Source organism: Pantherophis guttatus, chromosome 2 (assembly GCF_059756535.1).
Source record: "Pantherophis guttatus breed Tessera chromosome 2, ASM5975653v1, whole genome shotgun sequence".
NCBI lineage: Eukaryota > Metazoa > Chordata > Lepidosauria > Squamata > Colubridae > Pantherophis > Pantherophis guttatus.
In genome coordinates, this window is record NC_142064.1 from 69,793,545 (window position 1) to 69,814,733 (window position 21,189).

The 21,189-nt window shown below is 41.0% G+C and overlaps 1 protein-coding gene across 4 annotated transcripts in view; it reads left to right on the plus strand.

Moving 5' to 3' along the window:
- APBA1 (amyloid beta precursor protein binding family A member 1) overlaps positions 1–21,189 on the plus strand; it is an 88,921-nt gene that overhangs the window by 34,238 nt on the left and 33,494 nt on the right. For 3 of the 4 annotated variants that reach the window (XM_034410269.3, XM_034410270.3, XM_087886163.1), the window contains exon 2: positions 16,442–17,646. In XM_034410269.3, the coding sequence (XP_034266160.1) occupies positions 16,495–17,646 (1,152 nt within the window). In that variant the 5' untranslated portion in view covers positions 16,442–16,494. Of the gene's footprint in view, positions 1–12,246; positions 12,929–16,441; positions 17,647–21,189 lie in introns of those variants that run through there. The other variant, XM_087886164.1, reaches the window with a different exon arrangement.

A 21,189-nucleotide genomic window follows, 5' to 3' on the forward strand; every position in this document is an offset into this window, starting at 1 on the left:
CTTTCTACGGCTGCTGTGTGGGTGAGTCGGCGTTCCGGGGCTCTTGTCGCCGCTCGCTGTTTCTTTGAATTTGTCAGCGTTGAGAGATTGCTTCGGCCGTCTCCAGCAGGCTTTTTAGCTGTGGGTGCAAGAGTTTATTACTGGCTTGCCTTCACCCTCGCAGTCGTCACCAACGGCTTATGCGGCTTGTGAGTCACTGCCGGCTGGCATACTCTTTTTTCAGGGAGGACGCTTCGCGGCGGTGGCTTTATACCGCCATTTTCGTGGTCTGAGGAGGCTGTGGTGCTGAGGAGATCGTTCCAGCGACCGCCATTTTAACTGCTACTTGCCGCCCGCCATTTTCTGCCTGTATTTTGGCGCAGTTTCTTTGATAACATCCTGGGCTTCGGTTCCCAGGGGCGTTGGCGAAGTGCTTGGCTTTGGACGCTGTCCAGTATTATCCTGCCTCCCTTCAGTGCTCTGGTCATCGTTGCCTGGTTCCAGCAAAGGAAAGTGATTAATTTTTTTTCCTATTTCCTCTGGGGGCCCTAGCCTGAGAGTATAGTTTACCAAAAAAAAAACCCCGATAAGGAAAGGAAATTAATTCAATAAATAAAAGGTAATTACCTTGCTAGTATTGACTGATACCACAAATAATAATTTAAATATGGCAAATGTGGAGCTCTCTTCTGACCTAGAGCAGGAAGAATCCCCATCTCCGCCTCCTTCCCCAAAGTTATCAAAGGGAAAGAAGGCCAAAGCCTCCAGGGCCTCTAAGGCAGTGCCTGCCATGACTAAGGAGGATCAGAGGAGGCATAACGCCTTAGAACGACAATTTTCCAAGGCACAACGTCAGGCTCAGCCTAGCCTCTACACTGCTGCCCCTGAGGGAGCAGGGGAGGACCATTTGCTGACTACCTTATCCTCTCAGGAGGTTGACCAGAGTAATTGGAACCAATGTGACATGGGCTCTATGTCTACAGACCAGGTCTTAGTCCATGTTCATGCAGGTCAAAGTTCTCCTAGGCCCAGCTCTGCAGAGGTCAGGAGCCATGTTTCCCAGATGCCTCGCCCCGCGCCTGAAGGCACTTTCACTCCTACGGCTGCCGGCTCCATGCAGAGGAGGGTCATACCTGTAGTCAGGCTCTGGATTTTCAATCTTTAGTTTCTCAAGCTATTACTCACATTTTTCAGGCGGGTTTGCAAGAGACTGGCTGTTTGCTTCCTCCACAGGGCCCTGCTGGGGTTCCTTGGCAAGTGCCTCAGACCATTGTACAACCTTCTGTCTCTTCCTATGGACATGTGGCTGAGCCGGTCCGGGAGGAGGAATACTTGGAGGACTTTGAACTCTCAGAAGATGAGGAAACGGTTCCAGATAAACCGGCATTTCTGGGGTTGTTTAAACCTGCTTTATTCAAATCCCTCTTACATAAAGCTAAGGTGGCTACAAACATGGCCGAGGGGTTTGGTCAATCTTCTGTATCCCAGGCTCAACCTGATCAACCTGATCCTAATGGAAATTTATTTCTCCTGCCCAAACCAAACTATGATTTTGTGCCTTGTCCAGACCTTTTTTCGCAGGTCATACAAAAACCTTGGGACCATCCTGCTTCTCTCTCTGGTCCGAATTCCTTTGACAGAAGGTTATATTGCTCAGCGCCAGAGCTTGATGCTTTGCTTCAACTTCCAACTGTAGATGAGCCTGTGGCTAGCCTTACGTCATCCTCTTTCCTCGTTGGAGAAGTCGGTGATGGTCTCAAGCTTGAGGACAAAAGAGCTGAGATGGCCTTCCGAAAGACTCACCAGGTGGCTGCCTGGGCCATCAGAGCAACCACATCTGCCTCATTTTTCAACAGGGCATCACCGGTCTGGCTCCGTCAGCTCCAAGATAGGTTACCTCCAGCAGGACGTGGCGAAGATAATTGCGGCAGCTGAATATTCAGCTGACTCTTCTCTGGATGCGGCTAAGTTTGCCTCGTGAGCATTGGCATCCACAGTTTCGTCCCGTCGGCTTCTCTGGCTTCATAACTGGAGGGCTGACATGAAGTCGAAATGGAGACTTACAGCGGCTCCCTATACAGGCTCTTCTCTTTTTGGGCCATCTCTCGACGCTGTTTTAGTCGAAAACAGAGACAAGAAGATGGTTCTACCTTCTGCGATCAGGCGTCCTGATCGACGTTATTCACCTTACCTACGGCAGTCATTTCGTCACGACCAGGGAACCAGTGGTTCTTCCTATCAGCGTTCTTCAACATTCTCTTACCAACCTGCCTCTGACCAGACTTCCTTTCGAGACCGCGGCAGATGTCAATCCAACTTCCGACGCCTGTTTCGAGGCTCCTCCGCCCGTTACTCCCATAGAGGCAAGTGACTCCCTGTCTCTGATCCCCATTGGAGGCAAACTACAGTCTTGTTACCACCAGTCAGAAACTACCACTTCGGATGCATGGATCCTTCGCACAGTCACCAGCGGCCTCACTTTGGAGTTCACCTCTACCCCTCCGATCCGTTTTCTTTAATGCCCCTTGCCCAGTCAACCGACCAAGCAGCATCTCATGGTCCTCGAAATCCAATATCTTTTGCAGATAGAGGCCATAGAGCCAGTCCCGAAAGATCAGGTACGGACCGGATTTTATTCAACATTGTTTCTCGTGCCGAAGTGTTCCGGGGGTTGGAGGGGAATTCTCAACCTGAAGCAGTTGAACCTTCATGTCTTGTATCGCCACTTCAAGATGCATTTCCTCTTGTCTCTCCTTGGTTGTATCCGTCAAGGGGATCTCATGCAATCAATCGATTTGAAGGAAGCGTATCTGCATGTGCCCATACATCCGGCACACAGAAAATTTCTGCGGTTAGCATTCGACAACAGCCACTTTCAATACAAAGCGATGCCCTTGGGCTCTCGTCGGCGCCACGAACTTTCACAAAGATCTTAGCGGCATTGGTGGCATCGCTCAGAGAACGGCCTGTTCGTCTGGCATGTTACCTAGACGATATTCTAATCCTCTCGTCTTTGGCGGTTCAGGCGGACCAGGACAGGCAACTTGTGATTCACCCTCTGCAAAGCCACGGCTTCACTCTCAATCTCGAGAAGAGCCACCTGTGCCCAACGACACGAATCTTACATCTAGGTGTGATGATCGATTCGGCCCAGGGACTCATTTACTTGTCTCCCGACCATCAATCCAGTATTCAGGAACTGGTGTTTCAGGTGCTGTCGCACAAGAAATCGCCCTTGCTTCTGCTCTCCCAACTTCTGGGCAAGCTCATCTCGTGCATCACAATTGTCCCGTGGGCGCGCCGCCACTTACGTCAACTACAGTAGTTCCTCCTCCCCTTTCAGAAACAAGGTCGAGGGGAGTCTGTTTTCAAGGTTGTGGTGCCGGCTCGAGTGCAGCTTTCTCTCCGTTGGTGGCTCTCTCCAGCTCTCAGTCAAGGCTTCCTCTTCCTGGAACCGGAACGGTTCGTCTTAACCACGGATGCCAGTCTACACTGGTGGGGTGCCCATCTACAATCTCAGCTGGCACAGCTCACCTGGTCTCCTGCGGAGCAACTTCACAACATCAACTGGTTGGAGTTGCGCGCAATCCGCCTGGCGCTGGTGCATTTCCGCCAACAAGTCCTCCACAAGCATGTTCTTATATTATGGCCACAAAGGCCCATGTCAACCGCCAAGGGGACACTCCCTCCTTGTCGTTGATGGAGGAGACGGAGAGATTGATGTCATGGGTGGAGCGACATGTCCTCTCCTTGAAGGCGGAGCACATTTCAGGCGCGATTAATCGGGAGACAGATTGGCTCAGTCAGGGTCAGTTGGACCAGTCCGAGTGGCAGTTACATCCTCATCTTTTCCAGGCCCTGTCTCGCTGGTTCAGACTCCCGGTGCTAGACCTGTTTGCCACGCCCCAAAACACACAGCTGCTGAGGTTTTTCTCCCGTTTCCCGACGCCGAGGGCAGAAGGTCACGACGCCCTTCGATCTCCGTGGCCTCGAGGGCTCCTCTACACTTTTCCTCCTATCCTGATCATCCCCAATGTGATCCGGAAGATGATCATGGAGCGGGCAGATCTTCTCCTAGTCGCTCCTCATTGGCCTCGACGAGCGTGGTTTGCCGATCTGATGACTCTATCTGTCGAACCACCATGGCGGATCCCACCAGACCAGATTTCTCTTCTTCAAGGTGCGGTACATCATCCAGAGCCAGAATGGCTCCGGTTGACCATCTGGTGCTTGAAAGGATACGATTGACTAAAGGTCACCTGTCTAGTGAAGTCATATCTATCATTCAAGCAGCCAGACGGCCATCAACTGTCCGCATTTACAATTCATCTTGGAATGCCTTTGCCAGGTGGTGTGCTACGACTCATGTCGATCCAACTACTGCTTCAGTCCCTGATGTTCTACAGTTTCCTCAATCCGGCTTCGCCAAAGGTCTGGCTCCGGCGACCCTCAGAAGGCAGGTGGCAGCCTTAGCTACTGTCCTGGTCGGGGATAATCAACAATCCTTGTCTCATGATTCCCGGATACGATCCTTCCTTCAAGGAGTGCGTAACTTGCGGCCTACAGCAATACACCGCTATCCCACATGAGATCTCACGCTCGTTCTACAAGCCTTGACGTTGCCTCCCTTTGAACCTCTCAGTTCTGTCAGTCTGCGCTATCTTACCTTGAAAATGGCTTTCTTGTTGGTGATAACATCGGCCCGTCGGGTCTCCGAAATTGCAGCCCTTTCTATCAGGAGGGACCTCTGTGTGTTCTACCAGGACCGTGTAGTTCTCAGATTGGACCCGGCATTTATTCCCAAAATTAACACCCGTTTCCATCGAGCGCAGGACATTGTTCTTCCAAATTTTTGACCGGATCCCTGTCATCCTTCCGAGAAACTGTGGCATACGTTGGATGTGCGTTGGGCCTTGAAGCAATATATTAGTAGGACTGCCCCCTTTTGGAAGACTGAGGCGTTGTTGGTGTCATTCCTTCCTGCATCTCTAGGACAGAAGGTTTCTTCTGCCACTGTGGGCAGATGGCTTAAAGCCTGTATTTCTAAAGCATATGAATTGAAGGGTGGTCCAGTTCCGGGGTGTATCTTACCCCATTCCACACGCAGTGGACTTCGGCTGCCTGGGCTACTCAGGCCTCCATAGATGACATCTGTCGAGCGGCCACTTGGTCCTCGCTTTCTTCCTTTGTTAAGCATTACCGTTCGGATGTTTATGCTTCGGCTGATGCTGCCTTCGGCAGACGTGTTTTACAATCTGTAATAGCTTCCCATGGCCAGGAGGGGGCTTCAATTCCTGCCCTGGGGACTTAAGCTTGGGTATGTCCCAGACTTAGGAATGTCTGAGCAGCGAGTCAGGAAAACGGACGTTGCTTACCTGAACGTCCCTTTTATGCTCGCTGCAAAGACATTCCGTCCCGCCCGTGTTCTCGCCATTCCTGGCCTTGGGTGGGCTTGTCCGCTTGTTTCCCTCTGCAGCTGCTCCTGTTTCCTAACTGCATCTTTCGTTGTTACCGTCGTCCGCTGTGGAGTCGCCTTCGTAAAAAAGACTGCTGGGAAGCCGAGGAGGTGGGCGTGACCAGCTTCAGAGGGAGATGATTGGCACTCAGTCGAATGAATCAGAGTGAGGATAACCCAGACGTAGGAATGTCTTCACAGCGAGCATAAAAGGGATGTTCAGGTAAGCAACGTCCGTTCTACTGTAATGACCATACTGTTAGTTAAATCAAGGGCTTACTTTAATCACTTGCTTACTGGCAACAACTCATAATTCTTGAACAAAGGAACTCAAAGATAGAATCAAATGTGAAAACTTACAAAGAGTTTTAATTCTGTATCTGAAAAGAAGCAAATAATTTAGTTCGTACATTAATCAGTTCAACAGTGCGTGAGTATTCTAAGCCTGCAGCTATTTCATGAACAATTAAGATAATTGTTACTGCTTGTACTTTATGCATTTCCATTCCTTATCCTACCTTCAAAACTACGAATGGTTTAATGCTTCTAATTTACGATGACACTTCATTCAGCTGATAAAATGGAATATATTCCACAAAAGCTTATGTCTTTTGTCACTTGCAAAGGTTTAAAATGTCACCACACTCTTCGTTCTTATGTCACTAATATCATTAGAAGTTTCATTTGGAGTTGAAAGTTGCTGCTACTGCTGTATTGCATAGTAAAACCCAAGATAAAAATTAGAATCAAGTCTTATATGTTTATTTATTTATTTAATCAATCAATTAATTAAAATAATGAAAGAAAGAAAGAAATTTCTGTTCTGCCCATCTTACTGATACAGTGACTCTGGCCAGCTTGCAATATAATAAAAAGTAAAATGTACTAGAAAACAATTAAAATTAGAAAAATCGAATAAAAAAAGCTAAAACCCAAGATGATGGATGGCCTTTGGGTGGGGCTTTTCTCTGCCCAATCAGCCACTTCCAATGCATCAGTCCCCGATTAGGACTCCAGGTCAAGAGGCAGAGCCAAGTTTTTAGGCCGGAAGGCCAAGGAATGTGGGGATGAACCTCACTTCCAATAGAAGAATATTCCAGAAGGTGATGGCCACAGCAGAAAAGACTCTTCTTGGAACCTGCCAACTGAAATTATTTGCCCAATGAAATAGGCCCATTCCGCTGGAACAAGTGCGGTGGGCTATTCCCATCAGATTGTGACAGTTCTTCAGCTATCCTGGACCCATGCCATAAAGGTTTTTAAAGGCAATACCAATACATTTTCAGGCAATAGTGAGTAGGGATTTACTGTCATAAAAGAAGAAACACAGTATTAAAAAAAAACAATATATTTCTTTGTTCCATAGAGTTATGTATGTATGGCTACTTTGCCATGGAACTGAAGTTTTAACTGACCACGGTTTTCTCAATATTAATTTTCTGGGTTCACGTTAAACATAAAATTAACTACAACACATGGATTTGTATTTATCCTAGCATGTTGTGTGGATCCAGCAATATAGGGTAAGGGCAGCAGATATCTACAGTAGGTTCTTAAGATTTATATTGAGCTGCCCCTCAAAATGATTTTTTAAAATAAACTAATTTTACTTTTAATTTAATAAATTTAAAATGAAACCCCTCCATAGTGTCCTTTTCTGAACTCTGAGAAGTACTGAAAAAGGATATGTGTTGGGAACAACCTGTCCTACATTTCATACTCAAACGTGCCATCCCAATGTATTGGCCTTGCTGACTGGGAATTCTGAAAATAACAATTTGAACACATCTAGATGGCACCAGACTGGGGACGCTGGTATATATTCTCTTTCATGGCCTTTCCCCTTCAAGCTTTACCACAGATTCTCACAGAGTATCATCTGCAAGAATAAAGTTTCTTAACTGTAATCATTATGGCTATGCAGTGCTTCAACTCAGTCTCCAAAAAGGGCTTCAGAGTGCAATTGTAGGATATAAGAATAAAATATAAGAATAAGATATAAGAATAAAAAAGCTGCCCTTATGCCCTTATTACATATTAAACTTTATATTTTCTATTTATAATTCCTTTCCCTTTTAATTACGAGCTTATATGCTTTCTTTAAAATCTTCTCTTTTTGTCACTGTTTTGTTCTTCAGAGGCAGTCTCTTCAGTTAAAGTGTTCTGTTTTATACTTCTATTTTTCCTCTTACGTATCTTTTTTGGCCAAGCTACAGATAGCATCATTCACATACAGATGAAATTGGGAGGAATTTGCATGGAAATAGATTTTAACTTTTGATATACCATCTAGTCCAGATCAGACTTTTTTTAATATTAGTAAGTAAATCCTCGGTTTCATATGCCTTTCTTTTAGCAGATTTCAGTTTTAACTGACTGCTTGCTTTCATCTTCTCTGTTTCTTGGATGTGTCCAGTCTAAACATTTGGGTAATCATTCTTTTTCGGATTACACCATTGCGTCTTGGCTTTAGCTCACGGGTGTCAAACTCGCTGTTTCACATTGCCATCACGTGACGTATTGTGATGTTTTCCCTCTTCACGGAGCTGTGGTGGGCATGGCCTGTGCATGATGTATCTGCCCCATGGGCCGCCAGTTTGACATCCCTGCTTTAGTTCATCTGCAGTTTGCTGATCTAGTGTGACCCTTGTCCATTCATGCAAATTAAATATGATCACTAATTAAAAAGTTATGGGAACATTTTCACCATTTTTTTTTTTGCAAGAAATGTCTACTCCTGAGTCCAAGAAAAGAATAACTCTAGAACTCAAGCTGTTATGATAGATGCCTTAGTACCTGTTGGACGTTCCACCCATTGATAAAGCAGCCATGGCAACTAAGATTGTATTAATATTCCACATCCATAAGTTTCTAAAGGTACCTTCTGATCATTCTACGAAAACTTTGAACCTAACAGTTGTTAAATAAAAATGTTTTACAAATTCCAGCCATTAATTCCATAACAATGAAACTTTGTTTAATTCCAATAGGAAAATATTTGTAACTCAGAGTTGAAATGAGGGATCCTTTGTGCTCCCTAACTTGGTTGTTTTCTTGCAGATGTTTCATTGACCAAACTAAGTAACATCAACAATTTTGATGAAGTTTGGGTAATGAAACTTCTGCAAGAAAACACCAGGCTCAGAGGATACCAAGAACTCCTCATTGTTTAATTCTTTTTCTTTTTCATTTTTCTAATGAATTTTGTTTATTCATAGTGTTTTGTTAGTGCCGAAATATTTTAGAATAGAATAGAATTCTTTATTGGCCAAGTGTGATTGGAGACACAAGGAATTTGTCTTGGTGCATATGCTCTCAGTGTACATAAAAGAAAAGATACATTCATCAAGAATCATAAGGTACAACACTTAATGATAGTCATAGGTTACAAATAAGCAATCAAATCATATTAGGAAACAATCAATATAAATCGTAAGGATACCACCAATAAGGTTCTATAGAACCGGTGCGAACCAGGGGCAACCCACCACTGAGTATAACTTGCTTGAATGATACCCAACTTGAGAAATAACCAGCAAAGAAAATATATCCCTTGTCCTTGCTTTATGTATGGATGGCAGAAGAAACATCTTCTGAAGAAGCTAATACTATTAGAACTTATGTGTTGCTACGTTTTTTCCAAATAAAAATGTATTTTTTAGCCTGCAGCATGTTTTGTTCACAAATGCCCTTTGTGAAGAATACAGAGAATGTTGGCCAGCCTTTTATTTATTGTTCAAATTCATATATCTAAAGGAAACAGGTGGTTTTTGTTTTATATGGAATAATTTGTTCCCAGAAACATAACATTGTCTCTTACCAAAGCAGGGAAATTTGGAGAATCATGTTAATCATTTTTATAAATTATGCTCTGTGTGTGTGTGTGTGTGTTTGTGTGTGAACTGGCTTTGTAAAAATAAGGTTTCCCTACTGATGCCAAAACCAAAAATTAGAAATCTTTTCTGGTTTTGGGTGTCCTTATGTGAATGGTCCAAGCACCATGTTTAATTTAGTTTCTTTCTTGTACCCAGATGTGTCTTATGGATCTGCCATTCATCTTGCTATCCATAAGCTCTGTCTTGCCAGCTGTTGTGATAGCATATGATCTTAGTGACAGAGAAATATTGTTGCATCCCATATCCTTTCTCAAAAGGAATATAACAAGGCAGTAACAAGGCTACAGCAGAGATAATGTGTACCTGCAAGAGTGGATTATATGTGTATTGATAATCTTTGTACTGTGTGCAATGGGCCACGGTTAAAAATTGGCAACTATATATTCCTAAAATCAGGCTTTGCACATAACCCAATACCTAAACAGCAAATACAATTTTGCATTGGAATAGGAATAATTCACTCTTGATATCTGTTTCAGATTGAAATGATACAGATTGAAAATCCAGGCACAAATTTGGGTTCCTCTAAAATCTGTGGCTAGTCGGATTTCTCTGAAAGACAAACGTATAGGTGAATAGGCTTACAGGATTCCTGAGCAGCTTTGGATTATAAATTGATTAGATTTATTGTGTTCAATTTCAATCCTAAATCCTTAGTAGGATGACTACAAAAATCCATTTTTTCCTTCTGCATTTAACTAAGAGGATATTAGTTGTAAAACTTGAGGGGAATTTATAGCTCAGTGTAGCTACAATGGTTGAACATAGCTAGCCAGGAATACAAACACATAACACATGCTTTTCCTGCAGCGTGCAGCCAGCAGAGGGAGTGAAAGTTAACAAACTTCCCCTATTATAACACTTTGCCTGATAAATTAGTATTAATTGGACATAGTTCTGTGCAACCTATTCCTGGATACATAGCTTGGTTTGCTTATTAGAATGATGTCGCAGTAATAACTACATAATGGTGTTTTTAGTCAGGTTTCTTAAATTCCCAAATTTTAGGAATTATAATATCAAAACATCTGGAGGGTATTGATTAGAAAATCATAAAAATAATTTGCTTCTTCGCTGTTTCATTCTAAGCAAATATACATACCTATTATTTTTCTTTATCCTATGTGTATGTTCATCCCTGGTCTGCCTATTACAGTGGTAACTTGAATTTTCTTCTTTTCTCTGATTTATGAGCTTAAACCAGGGTACATAACTTGAACCAGTGTCTCTCTGAATTGGAAAGGGAAGAATATAAAATACATGGGAAATGTAACTATACACGTTGTACAAACTACAACTATACAAGCTTTATTTCATTGGATTTAATTCTTGTTTTAGTCCTGACCAGTTTTTAACATGAGGCATCCAACATACCATTTGAAGACTAAGTAGCTTGTAGCCTGGAAAAAAACCCCCAGATGCAGCCTTTCTTTAAACTCTAAAGATGAGCAATTCTTATTTTTAATAACTTTTTCCTGGGAAGATAGAGTAGTGTCTAAGCCTTCTGGCATATTCCCATATAGTCATTGGCCGTGCCCTTTTTATAGCTGTGAATCAAGGCAGAAGAAGCTATTCTTTTGTGTTAGCTGCAAGTTATATATTTTCCATTATATGCTTCAAGTGTTAGCATTAAATTTTTATGTTAAATTATAAGGTTTTTCTAGGGCAGTTTCCATAAAGCCCTCTTCAATGACTCTCTTGTGAATTTTAAACAGTTTTGAAATGGAAGAGCATGATTGTTAATTTTATTAGACAATTTAAAATATTTAAAACATGCAATCTTGTTTCACCCTCTCCCAATTCTATTGTCCAACAGTTCTGATTACAAAGCAGTTTCTGAAGTTGTCCTTGGGCTATCATGAGTTATTTATAGGAAAAAGCAGCACCTTTGCATGGATTCAACTTTGAAGAAAGGCAAAGAATAGCTCTTCTTGTCAGCGAAATGCACCTGAAGAATAGAGATTCAAAATGTTCAGCACTGGATTTAAATTTACAGCCTGGAAAAAAAATAAGAATTACCTTTCAGTTAGAAAAGAAACAGTTATATTTAAAATGCCTCCAGTCATCCATTGTCTCAGCTTACCATATCTTCTTGACTATTGTGTGAAATCCTATTAAATAATTTCTTTAAGTTGAATGCAATGAATATTCACAGACCTTTACATATACTGTATATAGAGTGGGTGGGCAATCCTCCACATGCTGGGAGTTGTCTGATCTTTCATTTTCTGCTACCTTTAAATAATGAAAAGGAATTTAGGAACTTTAGCATGTCAGTTCAGTGTTGTTGAGAGGCTGGACCTGAAGAGCAAAATGTTCAATGCTAGATTTAAATTTACAACCTGGGGAAAAAAATAAGAATTATCTGTCAAAAAAGAAACAATTATACTGTTCATTATAGTATAGTTCATACATAGCTGCTTTTATCCCTATCCCTCCACTACCCCTCTTTTGGAAAGGGTCCTTCGGGTCAGTTTGATTCCTAACGACTGCCTGGACAAATTTGGAAGTGATTTGACATTGCCTCCTTCCTAGGACTGAGAGGGAGGGGCTGGCCCAAAGTCATCCAAGTAGCTGGATTAGAATTTACAGTCTCCCACTTTCTAGTTTATTGCCTTTTAATGTCTCCCATTAGAACAATTTAATAAAGCCAGTAGCAGAAGCCTGCTTGACTTGAGAGCTATTTTCCCCGCCTCTGCCCATTGCTAATAGATTTGGGAGCTCTAATTGTTGTGTATATTATGTTGTTCATAAATAATTATAATTCAGTTGTCCTTTCAGGAAAGCTAAAATTTGTCAACTTTTATTTTTCTATATGGAGGTAATTTGGTCATTTTTTAATCTTGAATTTCTTTCCTGGAATATTCAGCAATTAATTTGTTTTCTTTTGCGGGAAAGGGAGGCAGAGGCCAAGATCTATCCAATGTAAAGCCATGACTCTGACAAGTAGATCTCTTAGCAGCACCGATCAGATTATAAAGACAATACTGAGAATCAGTCCCCCCCCCCTTTTTTTTTTTGACAGCTTCCTTTGCTACTGTTTTTAAGGAGGGATGGAGAAGGCTGATTTACCTAATTGGGAAAAAGTTGTAGGTAGTAGATTTTATAGAATACTTTTATGCTGCAGTAAATGGAAAAAAATGACCATATTACTGGTAACACAAAATTGGCTTGCTCTTTCCTCCTTTTCTTGCTCATGAAAAAATACTGTTTATAAATTCTTGGTATCTTTTTCAAAGGCATTCTAATAAATTCATTTTCTTGACTAGAGAGAAAAGAAACAAACATATTTTAAGTGTATCTTGCTTTTATTTTCCCCTCCCCTAAATCTTTTAATTGTCCATTATGTTGCTAATTTGGCTAATCTCTAATAAAACATTCCATTTTCATTGACTTGCTCTTCCATCTCTCTGGTTATAATCAATATAAATTCATGGTTCTTTATGTTTTGAGATCTAAATCCAGAGTGCCATTCTTCATTAAGATTTTAATTGTATTTAGGAAACAAGCAGACTGTGTACTCAGCTGTCTCTGATCAGTTAATTCAACCAACAGAAAACCACTCACTGCTTGAATTAAATTGGAAGGTGACTTCAAGGTAAATCTGATGTGGCATGATAGATTGAATTAACTATTTCAAACCCTGAAACCTATTAAGTGAGAAATCTTCATAAAGGCATATACGCTCAGGTTCCTCACAAGTACAGAAAAAGAAAATAATAAAGGCGACATGACCTCCTCTTTGAAATAACTCCTTTTTGGCCCATTTTGAAAATGAACACCCCGTACTTTTTATTGCTATAGAATGAGAATCTCTTTGCATTCTGGCTACATTGACATGTTCATCTCTCATTGTAATCAGCCAAGTTAGGAATGAGCCCAAATCTGTATAGGGAGGAACATACCTGCAAACAATCATATTACATCTTTAATTTTATCTAGATATCATCTGCCTTGGCAAATCTGCTTTCTGGTTCCTATAAAACAAGGAATGAATAATTGGAGTTCCTCTAGATCACGGGTGTCAAACTCGCGATGTCACATTGTCATCACTTGACATATCACAACTTTCTCCCCCTTCTCTAAACGGGGGTGGGCGTAGCCAGTGTGTGAGTTTGACAGTCCTGTTATAGATGAACAGGTAGAAGCCATTGGCAAAGGGGCTTGTGCCCAACTTCAGCTCATTTTTCTGTTGCTGGCAAATTACTCATGCCCTTAGCATCACTCATCTAGACTACTGTAATGTGCTTTATTTGGGTTTGACCTTAAAGAATATTTGGAAACTTCGGTTGGTTCAAAATGCAGCTGGCCCTGCATTGCATTGGTTGCCAGTTGGTTTCTGGATTCAATCTGGTTCTGTGTTTTTTTAATCTATAAAGCCCTTAATGGCTTAGCACTTTCCAACTTCAACCTGTCAAATTGAATCTAGCAGGGAGAAACTGCTGTAAAATCCACACTTTGAAGGAGCTTCAGGGGACTTTTTTTTTTTTTATTACAGCACCAATATTGTCAGCTTCCCTATGGCGATCGAACTGGTTCTGTATTTGCTGATTCTAAAGATTAAACTTTTTGGAAAGCCTTTCCCTGACTTCTTGTTGCTATCTTTTATTCTGTTTCTCTTTTTATTGTGTTATTGTATTTTTAATATTTATATGTGTTTTGCTTTACAATATACTGTATTGTATCTTTTATGTGTGCTACTGAGTCATTTTTTTATTGCAGTGGCATGCAAATATGTTTAATAAAGAAACATAAATCTTTGGTTATGTGCTTTTCTTGTGTAAGGCTATGCAGGCAATATAGGAAGGTCTCTCTCCCTCTCTCTCTCTCTCTCTCTCTCTCTCTCTCTCTCTCTCTCTCTCTCTCTCTCTCTCTCTCTCTCTCTCTGTTAAAATACAAAAAAGACTTTAAAAATATAAAAAACCCCTCCCTAATTAAAGAAAATTGCAATCTGTATGTAAAGTATTGTATGGTCACTACATAAAGTAGGCTACTCTTTGAATAACAAATTGAACCTTGACCACTGGAGCCAGCCTTTTGCATGCAAGATGCCTGATCAACCACAATGCAAATTTGATGCCCTTTGGGCAATTTCCCTCTCTAATTTACCCAAAGCATATTTATACAGATGGATGTAAGTGTAGTGTCTTGTGGTTCTGGGGGGGGAGGAGGAGGAGGAGGAGATAGCTGCAGTAACAATGTTTGAAGACTGCAGCAATTTGTAGCTGCAGCAATTCAGATGGGAATTATCTTCAACTGCCTCTTGCACATGATTTTGTCTACTAAGTCTTTGTCTGTTATAGTCATGATAGGGTTAGTTCTGCTGCTTGATTAACTTGTTCTTCCATGGAATGAATAGCCTGCCTTTGAGATTGCTTGAACCCCTCTGATGACAAGATCTGTGCGATGTGTGTCCCAAGAGCCATTTCATTTCTTTAAAGGTGTGAAGTTCCCAGAAGTTGAATGGTGGTTGTGAGTTTATCTGACTCTTTCATACCTGCTCATCTCCATTTGGAATCCATCTAGTTGACTCTACCTAGAATCTCTCTATGAAAGTTGAAAGTGCGGAGAAGGAGAGGGAGAGGAAGGCTGTGGGGATGGGGTCCTTTTGTTTAATTTAGTTTAGTTATCTTCAGTTGTCCTGGTCACTGCTTAGAGAGAGTTATGGCTAATTACCATCTCTTGATTTAGCAATAAAGCCTTAAAATAATGTGTGCAAGCAATTCCAGTAATGAGTAGTAATGAAATTGTCTCCCCAGCACCGCAGTCAGTGGGCTTAGCTGAAAGAAAGAATGACATGTTATTTATGCCACTCATTGTTAAATTCAGGTAGATTTGTGGCTTTGCATTAGTTCTATGTGTTAAATATTTATTGATGTGACAAATTTCAAAGTTATTTAGAAACACTTTTAAAAAAAATTGCAATAGACCATGACTACAATTTATATGTTATCTTAGTACATGGTTTGATGCTGGTTCAGGCTCTAGAGCTGTCCTTATTTATAATGTTGCATATCAAAACTTTCACTGAGCTTTGCAATATAAAATATATTTCTGCCACTTTTCATAACACCTGTCTGCAAGTCCTTAAATCAAATGACTTTTCCTGGGATCCCCTACGAACCTCTACTGTGAATTGGAAGAGGGGGTCATTTTGCATTCAGCTGACAAGAATATAGGATACTGTTAAAAATAAAGGAATGGATGCAGGTAAAGGTTAGACTGAAAAGCATGGATAAAAATGGTGTCTTTGAAGTTTTGCTATCACTTGGCAGGGGTTGCTTGCCTGCTGATTTTTAACCTTTTTTAAAATGACTAACTAGGAGTTCTCTCTTTCTCTTTCCTGTTTAGTTACCTCTTTCCCTTGCTTCATCTCCATCCATTTTTATTTTGCTCTCTTTCCTTTTCTTTCCCTTCCCTTCTCATGGCTTATCTCCATTCTGGATTTTTCTTTTTCTTTTCTGACTCTCCTGGGAGTGAAATATGTTTCCTCTTGAATGTTCTGTTGGGAAAAGTGACCTACGTTTGTAAAAGAGAATTATTGGTACATGCAGGTACAGGACTAAGTAATTTTATGAATAATTACTTTATTTAACAAGCAATTTATTTTAATAAGTAATTATTAATTAAATGAATATTGATTCATTTTCATCCTGTCCCTGCCTCTTTTTTGAAATGTGGCTTTTGGCAAGTATATCTAAACAGCTACAAGCATATAAAAACAAGTATTTCACCTGCACACATTTAATATTTTCTTTTTTTCCATGTAGTTATTTTGTATCCTCTTTCTTTCCCTTTTCCAATAATTTATTTTCTTGATATTTCTTATGCTGTCTGTCTAATCAATTTGCCCATTCTGTTCTGTGGGACACGTACTCTTTGTATTCCATTCATTCTCTCAATTGTTGTTAGTGATTTCTGCTTATGGTAACTATTGATTTTTGCCATTCCAGTTGTGGGGAATTCTTATTTATGAGACTTTTTTTTTTTTTTTTTTTGCAAAAATGGAAATGCGAACTAATTGCCTACTTTTTATAATAGTTGAAATGGATTTTAAAATCTCTCTCTTTTTTGTATGTAATAAAGTATTCTTTTTGTAACTTCTTTACAGCCTCAGCACACAAAATGTCAGTAGAATAGGTGAGATACCTAGTAGAACCTGCCATGAACCATTTTGAAGGACCACCTGAAGGAGAGGTCAATGATGAACTAGGAAATAGAGAAGTGAATGAATCTGTAGAGGCAGACCTAGAACATTCTGAAGTAGAAGAAGAACAGCAACAGTATGCCATTCATTACCCAAGATGTGCCAATGGCAGCCATGAACAACCTTCTAGGCAAGAAGAGGAAAGCACATTAGCACGGTCAGCCAGCACTGAAAGTGGCTTCCATTATCATACTGACACTGCTGAAGGAGATGTCATAGCCATAGCAGAAGACAGCTATGAAGGTGACAGGGTACTCGAGAATGAGGATGAGAGTGCCTATGCAGTGCAGTACCGACCTGAAGCAGAAGAGTACACTGAAAATGCTGAGGCAGAGCACGCCGAAACCATTCACAACCGAACTCTTCCCAACCACTTGCACTTTCATTCCATTGAGCATGAGGAAGCCATGAATGCAGCATATTCTGGGTATGTGTACACTCACAGGCTCTTCCATCGAGGGGAAGATGAGCAGTATGCAGAGCCCTATGCTGATTATGGGCTGCAGGAACATGTGTATGAAGAGATAGGTGACACGCCTGACCTTGATGTGCGGGAAGGTCTTAGACTGTATGAGCAAGAGAGAGAAGAAGCTGACAACTATCGAAAGGAAGCTTTGGGTGCCCGCCTTCACCACTATGATGAACGCTCCGACGGGGAGTCCGACAGTCCTGAAAAGGAGGCAGAATTTGCCCCATATCCTCGTATGGACAGTTATGATCAAGAGGAAGATATAGACCAAATAGTAGCTGAAGTAAAACAAAGCATGAGTTCTCAGAGCCTGGACAAAGCTGCTGAAGAGATGCCAGAAGCAGAACAAAATGTGGACACTAACGTTCCTGCTAACATGCGCCATGAAAGCAGCAATCAGGTTTCAACCAACTCTAGAGCACCTGTTAATGCAGGGGAATCAGTGCAAAGATATAGCAAGGAAAAAAGGGATGCCATATCACTGGCCATTAAAGACATTAAGGAAGCTATTGAGGAAGTGAAAACAAGGACTATTCGTTCTCCATATACTCCCGATGAACCCAAAGAACCCATCTGGGTGATGAGACAGGATATCAGCCCAACCAGGGATGGTGAGGATCAAACACCACTAGAGGGAAATGTGAGTATAGCAACTTTTGAATTGCACTTTGAAAGCAAACATGTCAGAATATCCATTAAATTAATCCTTTATATTTTTGGCAGGTTGGTTGCAGGTTTTTTATTTGCTTTGGAAACATTATGTTACATACAATAAAGATGTCTGCTCTTTTTTAAAGTGTGCTTTAAAATTATAATTATTAAAATATGAACTTCCTCTTGGCTACCTTTTGATCTTTGTTGTATATCAAACAAAAAGGAGGAAAAAAATTAAGATGGCTTGCATAAAACATGAACTTTCTTGACAAGAATTCTAAGCACTTGTGCTAATAAATTTGTTTTTGTCAATAGTGTGTTGCCATGCAGAAACAGAATATCACGCTAAGCTATTGTTAGCCCTTTTGAAATATGTGACCTTTTAAATCATCCATATAGCAGATGTTTTCCTGCCATAATCCACAAAATATTGTTCCATAGTTCTTTTGACAATACTTACTTTTTACAAGATTTTCTTGCTTTCAGTAGACACCCCCAATTCCCCATTATGGTATTTTTATGTTTGGCATGCTAAAGTGCCAGGTTTTTAAAATTTCTATGCAAATTTAATACCAGAAAGGTGCACAGATTTTGGTAGAATGTATTTGTTTGTTTATTTTAATTTACTGGCTGCCCAAGTCCAGTGACCTCTGGACATCGTATAAAGCAAGGAAAAACATGAAAACAGATAAAAACATTGAATCAAGCAGACAGCTCAGACTAAAATAATGAAATACACTGATAGAAGAGAATATTCATAGCTCAGGGTTGAACTGTGGGATCCTTGGTGCTCTCTGAGCTTGGTTGTTTTCTTGCAGACTTTTCAATGATAGTATTACCTAGTTTGGTAATGAAATGTCGGCAAGAAAATAACCAAACTCAGACAGCACCAATGACCCACAATTTAATACATAAGAAAAACAACAAAACGGGGGCATTTAACAAATAATAAATATCAACCTCTAGCCTGGAATCAAAGCAAGGTTTACAAAGCTTTCTGGAACCCCAGAGTGGGTGCCACTCTAATGTCTGGGAGCAATGCTGTTCCAGAGGATGGGGGCAGCAACAGAGAAGGCACACTTCTAGATTGCAGTGTTTAATGGAGGGGACCTGGAGACACTCACTCTTCTGGAATATATTGGACAGACAGAAACAGTTGGAGACAAGCAGTCTCTCATATATCCAGACCCTACCCTATACCGAGATTTATACGTAATAATCAGACCTTGAATTGCAGTCAGAAGCCAATTGACAACCAATACAATTTGCATAGCAGTGGTGAAATATAGGCACACTGAAAGACACCCATTACTGCTCACATCACTTCATTTTGAACCAGCTGCAGCTTCTGGGTGGTTTTCAAGAGCAGCCACAGTTAGGATGTGTTGCAATCTAATCATAAGATGACCATGAATGACTGTCTGAAGGGCCTCCTGATCAAGGAAAGGGTGCAACTGGTGTGCAAAGGCCACAGCTGCCACCTGCTCTTTGAGCAGTAGCTGCAAATCCAGAAGGAACCCCAAGATTGCACATCAGTCTTGGCTGTGGAAGTGGAGCCTCATTCAAGACCAAAGATGGTGACATCCCCAAAACAGAAGGTCCACACAATTGCAGCCTTGTTAGGATTGAGCCAAACTCTATTTTCCCCCATCCAGACCCAAACAGCCTCTATACTGGATCATTGACAGCTTCACCTATATCATTTAGGATGGAGATGTAAAGTTGGGTATCATCAGCATAGTGATGATACTGTGCCTCAAACTGGCGGATGACTTCATCAAGTGCTTTCAGGTAGATATTGAACAAGATAGGGGAGAAGTGACAAGCCCTGAGAGACCCCACACACGAAGGGCCACAGATGCAATCTCTTCCCCCGTGCCTATACTGACTGGAACTGACCATTGTGGAAAGAAGTGAACCACTGGAGCACAGTGCCTTGAGCTCCTAAATCCCGTAGCCAGTCCAGAAGGATAATGTGGTTGAAGTATTGAAAGCTGCTGAAATATCAAGGAGCCCTAGGATGGATGCACCACTCCGATCACCGAAGACACCACTAACAGTCATAAGCAAGCATGACTAGTGCTATCTTTGCACTGTACCTTGGCCTGGTGCTAGATTGAAAGCACTCTAGATAATAATTCAAGATCCTTCAAGATCTTTCTAGCTGTCATTCAACTACCTTTTCCACAGTCTCCATCAGAAAAGGAAAATTTGAAACTGGCTGATAATTTTCTAACAAAGATAATTCTTCAACAATTATCCAGTACACTGAGAGCATATGCACCAAGACAAATTCCTTGGGTGTCTAATCACACTTGGCCAATAAAAAATTCTATTCTATTCTATTCTATCTATTCTATTCTATTCTGTTCTGTTCTGTTCTGTTCTGTTCTGTTCTATTCTATTCCAGCAATGACCTCTTGAGGAAGGGATTTACTGCTATCTCCTTCAAGGCTGGTGGGACCACCATCTCTCTCAAAGAGGCTCAAACCACCAGATGAAGCCATCCCATGGTCATCTAAATTGTTTTAATAACCCAGGGAAGCCAGGATCTAACAAACAGGGTTGGACTAACAGGCAAGAACACCTTGTTCTTGGGCAAAAGAATCAAACTCAGTCCAGATAACATCACAGGATTCTTCCTTGGGCAACTCATTAGGACTTGCCTGTTAGAGTCCAACTCCAAGCTAATCTGAATGACTTTTCCTATCAGATACCATGAATATTCCTCACCACAGCGTTGGAGATGAACCTGTGGCCCAAGAACCCCAATAGGGAGTGGGGCATCCTAAACAGGGCTGTCATGCAGCCATCATCATTATGCAATCAGGATGCAGAAATAGTGATGTTTTGTCCCCCTTATTGCTACAATGGAAGCCCAAATATGAACTTTTACTCAGGTTTGGTCAGATTTGCTCTTTATCTTTCCCCAATGGTACTCTAGGCATCACTTGTTATATAAATTGAATGCATTCATTTGTCTATTAATCTGCTAGGATTATTTGTGGGATGTCATAAAATATTTTGGAATATAAATCAATGCTGATACACCTTATGTTTTAGAAGACCATTGTTTAAAAGATGTACCAATTAGGCACAGAGAGATATCTATAGGTTGCATCAAGAAATCAACGTATAAGCCAAAAACAAGGTTCCAGCTCCAAATGTTATATTGCATATTTGCTTGCTCCTACAAAGCATGCAATATCCATTTGATAGAAGAAAAACGATGTCGTTTGTATGTATGTATGTAGCCAGTCAAAACATTCATTCTGTATGCCCACATATTAGAATATAATTAACAAACAAGCGAAATATATTCACAGTACACAAGCAAAAGCAGACTTCCTAAGAAAATACCCGCCAAATGAATGCATCCTGTATTTTTCTTTCCTAAGGATCTATTTAAGACCCCCAAGCCTTATATTTTTAAAAATGAAAATAGTGCTGAAGATTTAGCACTTTACTGCATGTAGGTCACCCAGTTAAAAAAGTAATGTAATTTTGAACATCGGAAGGGAAGGTCACG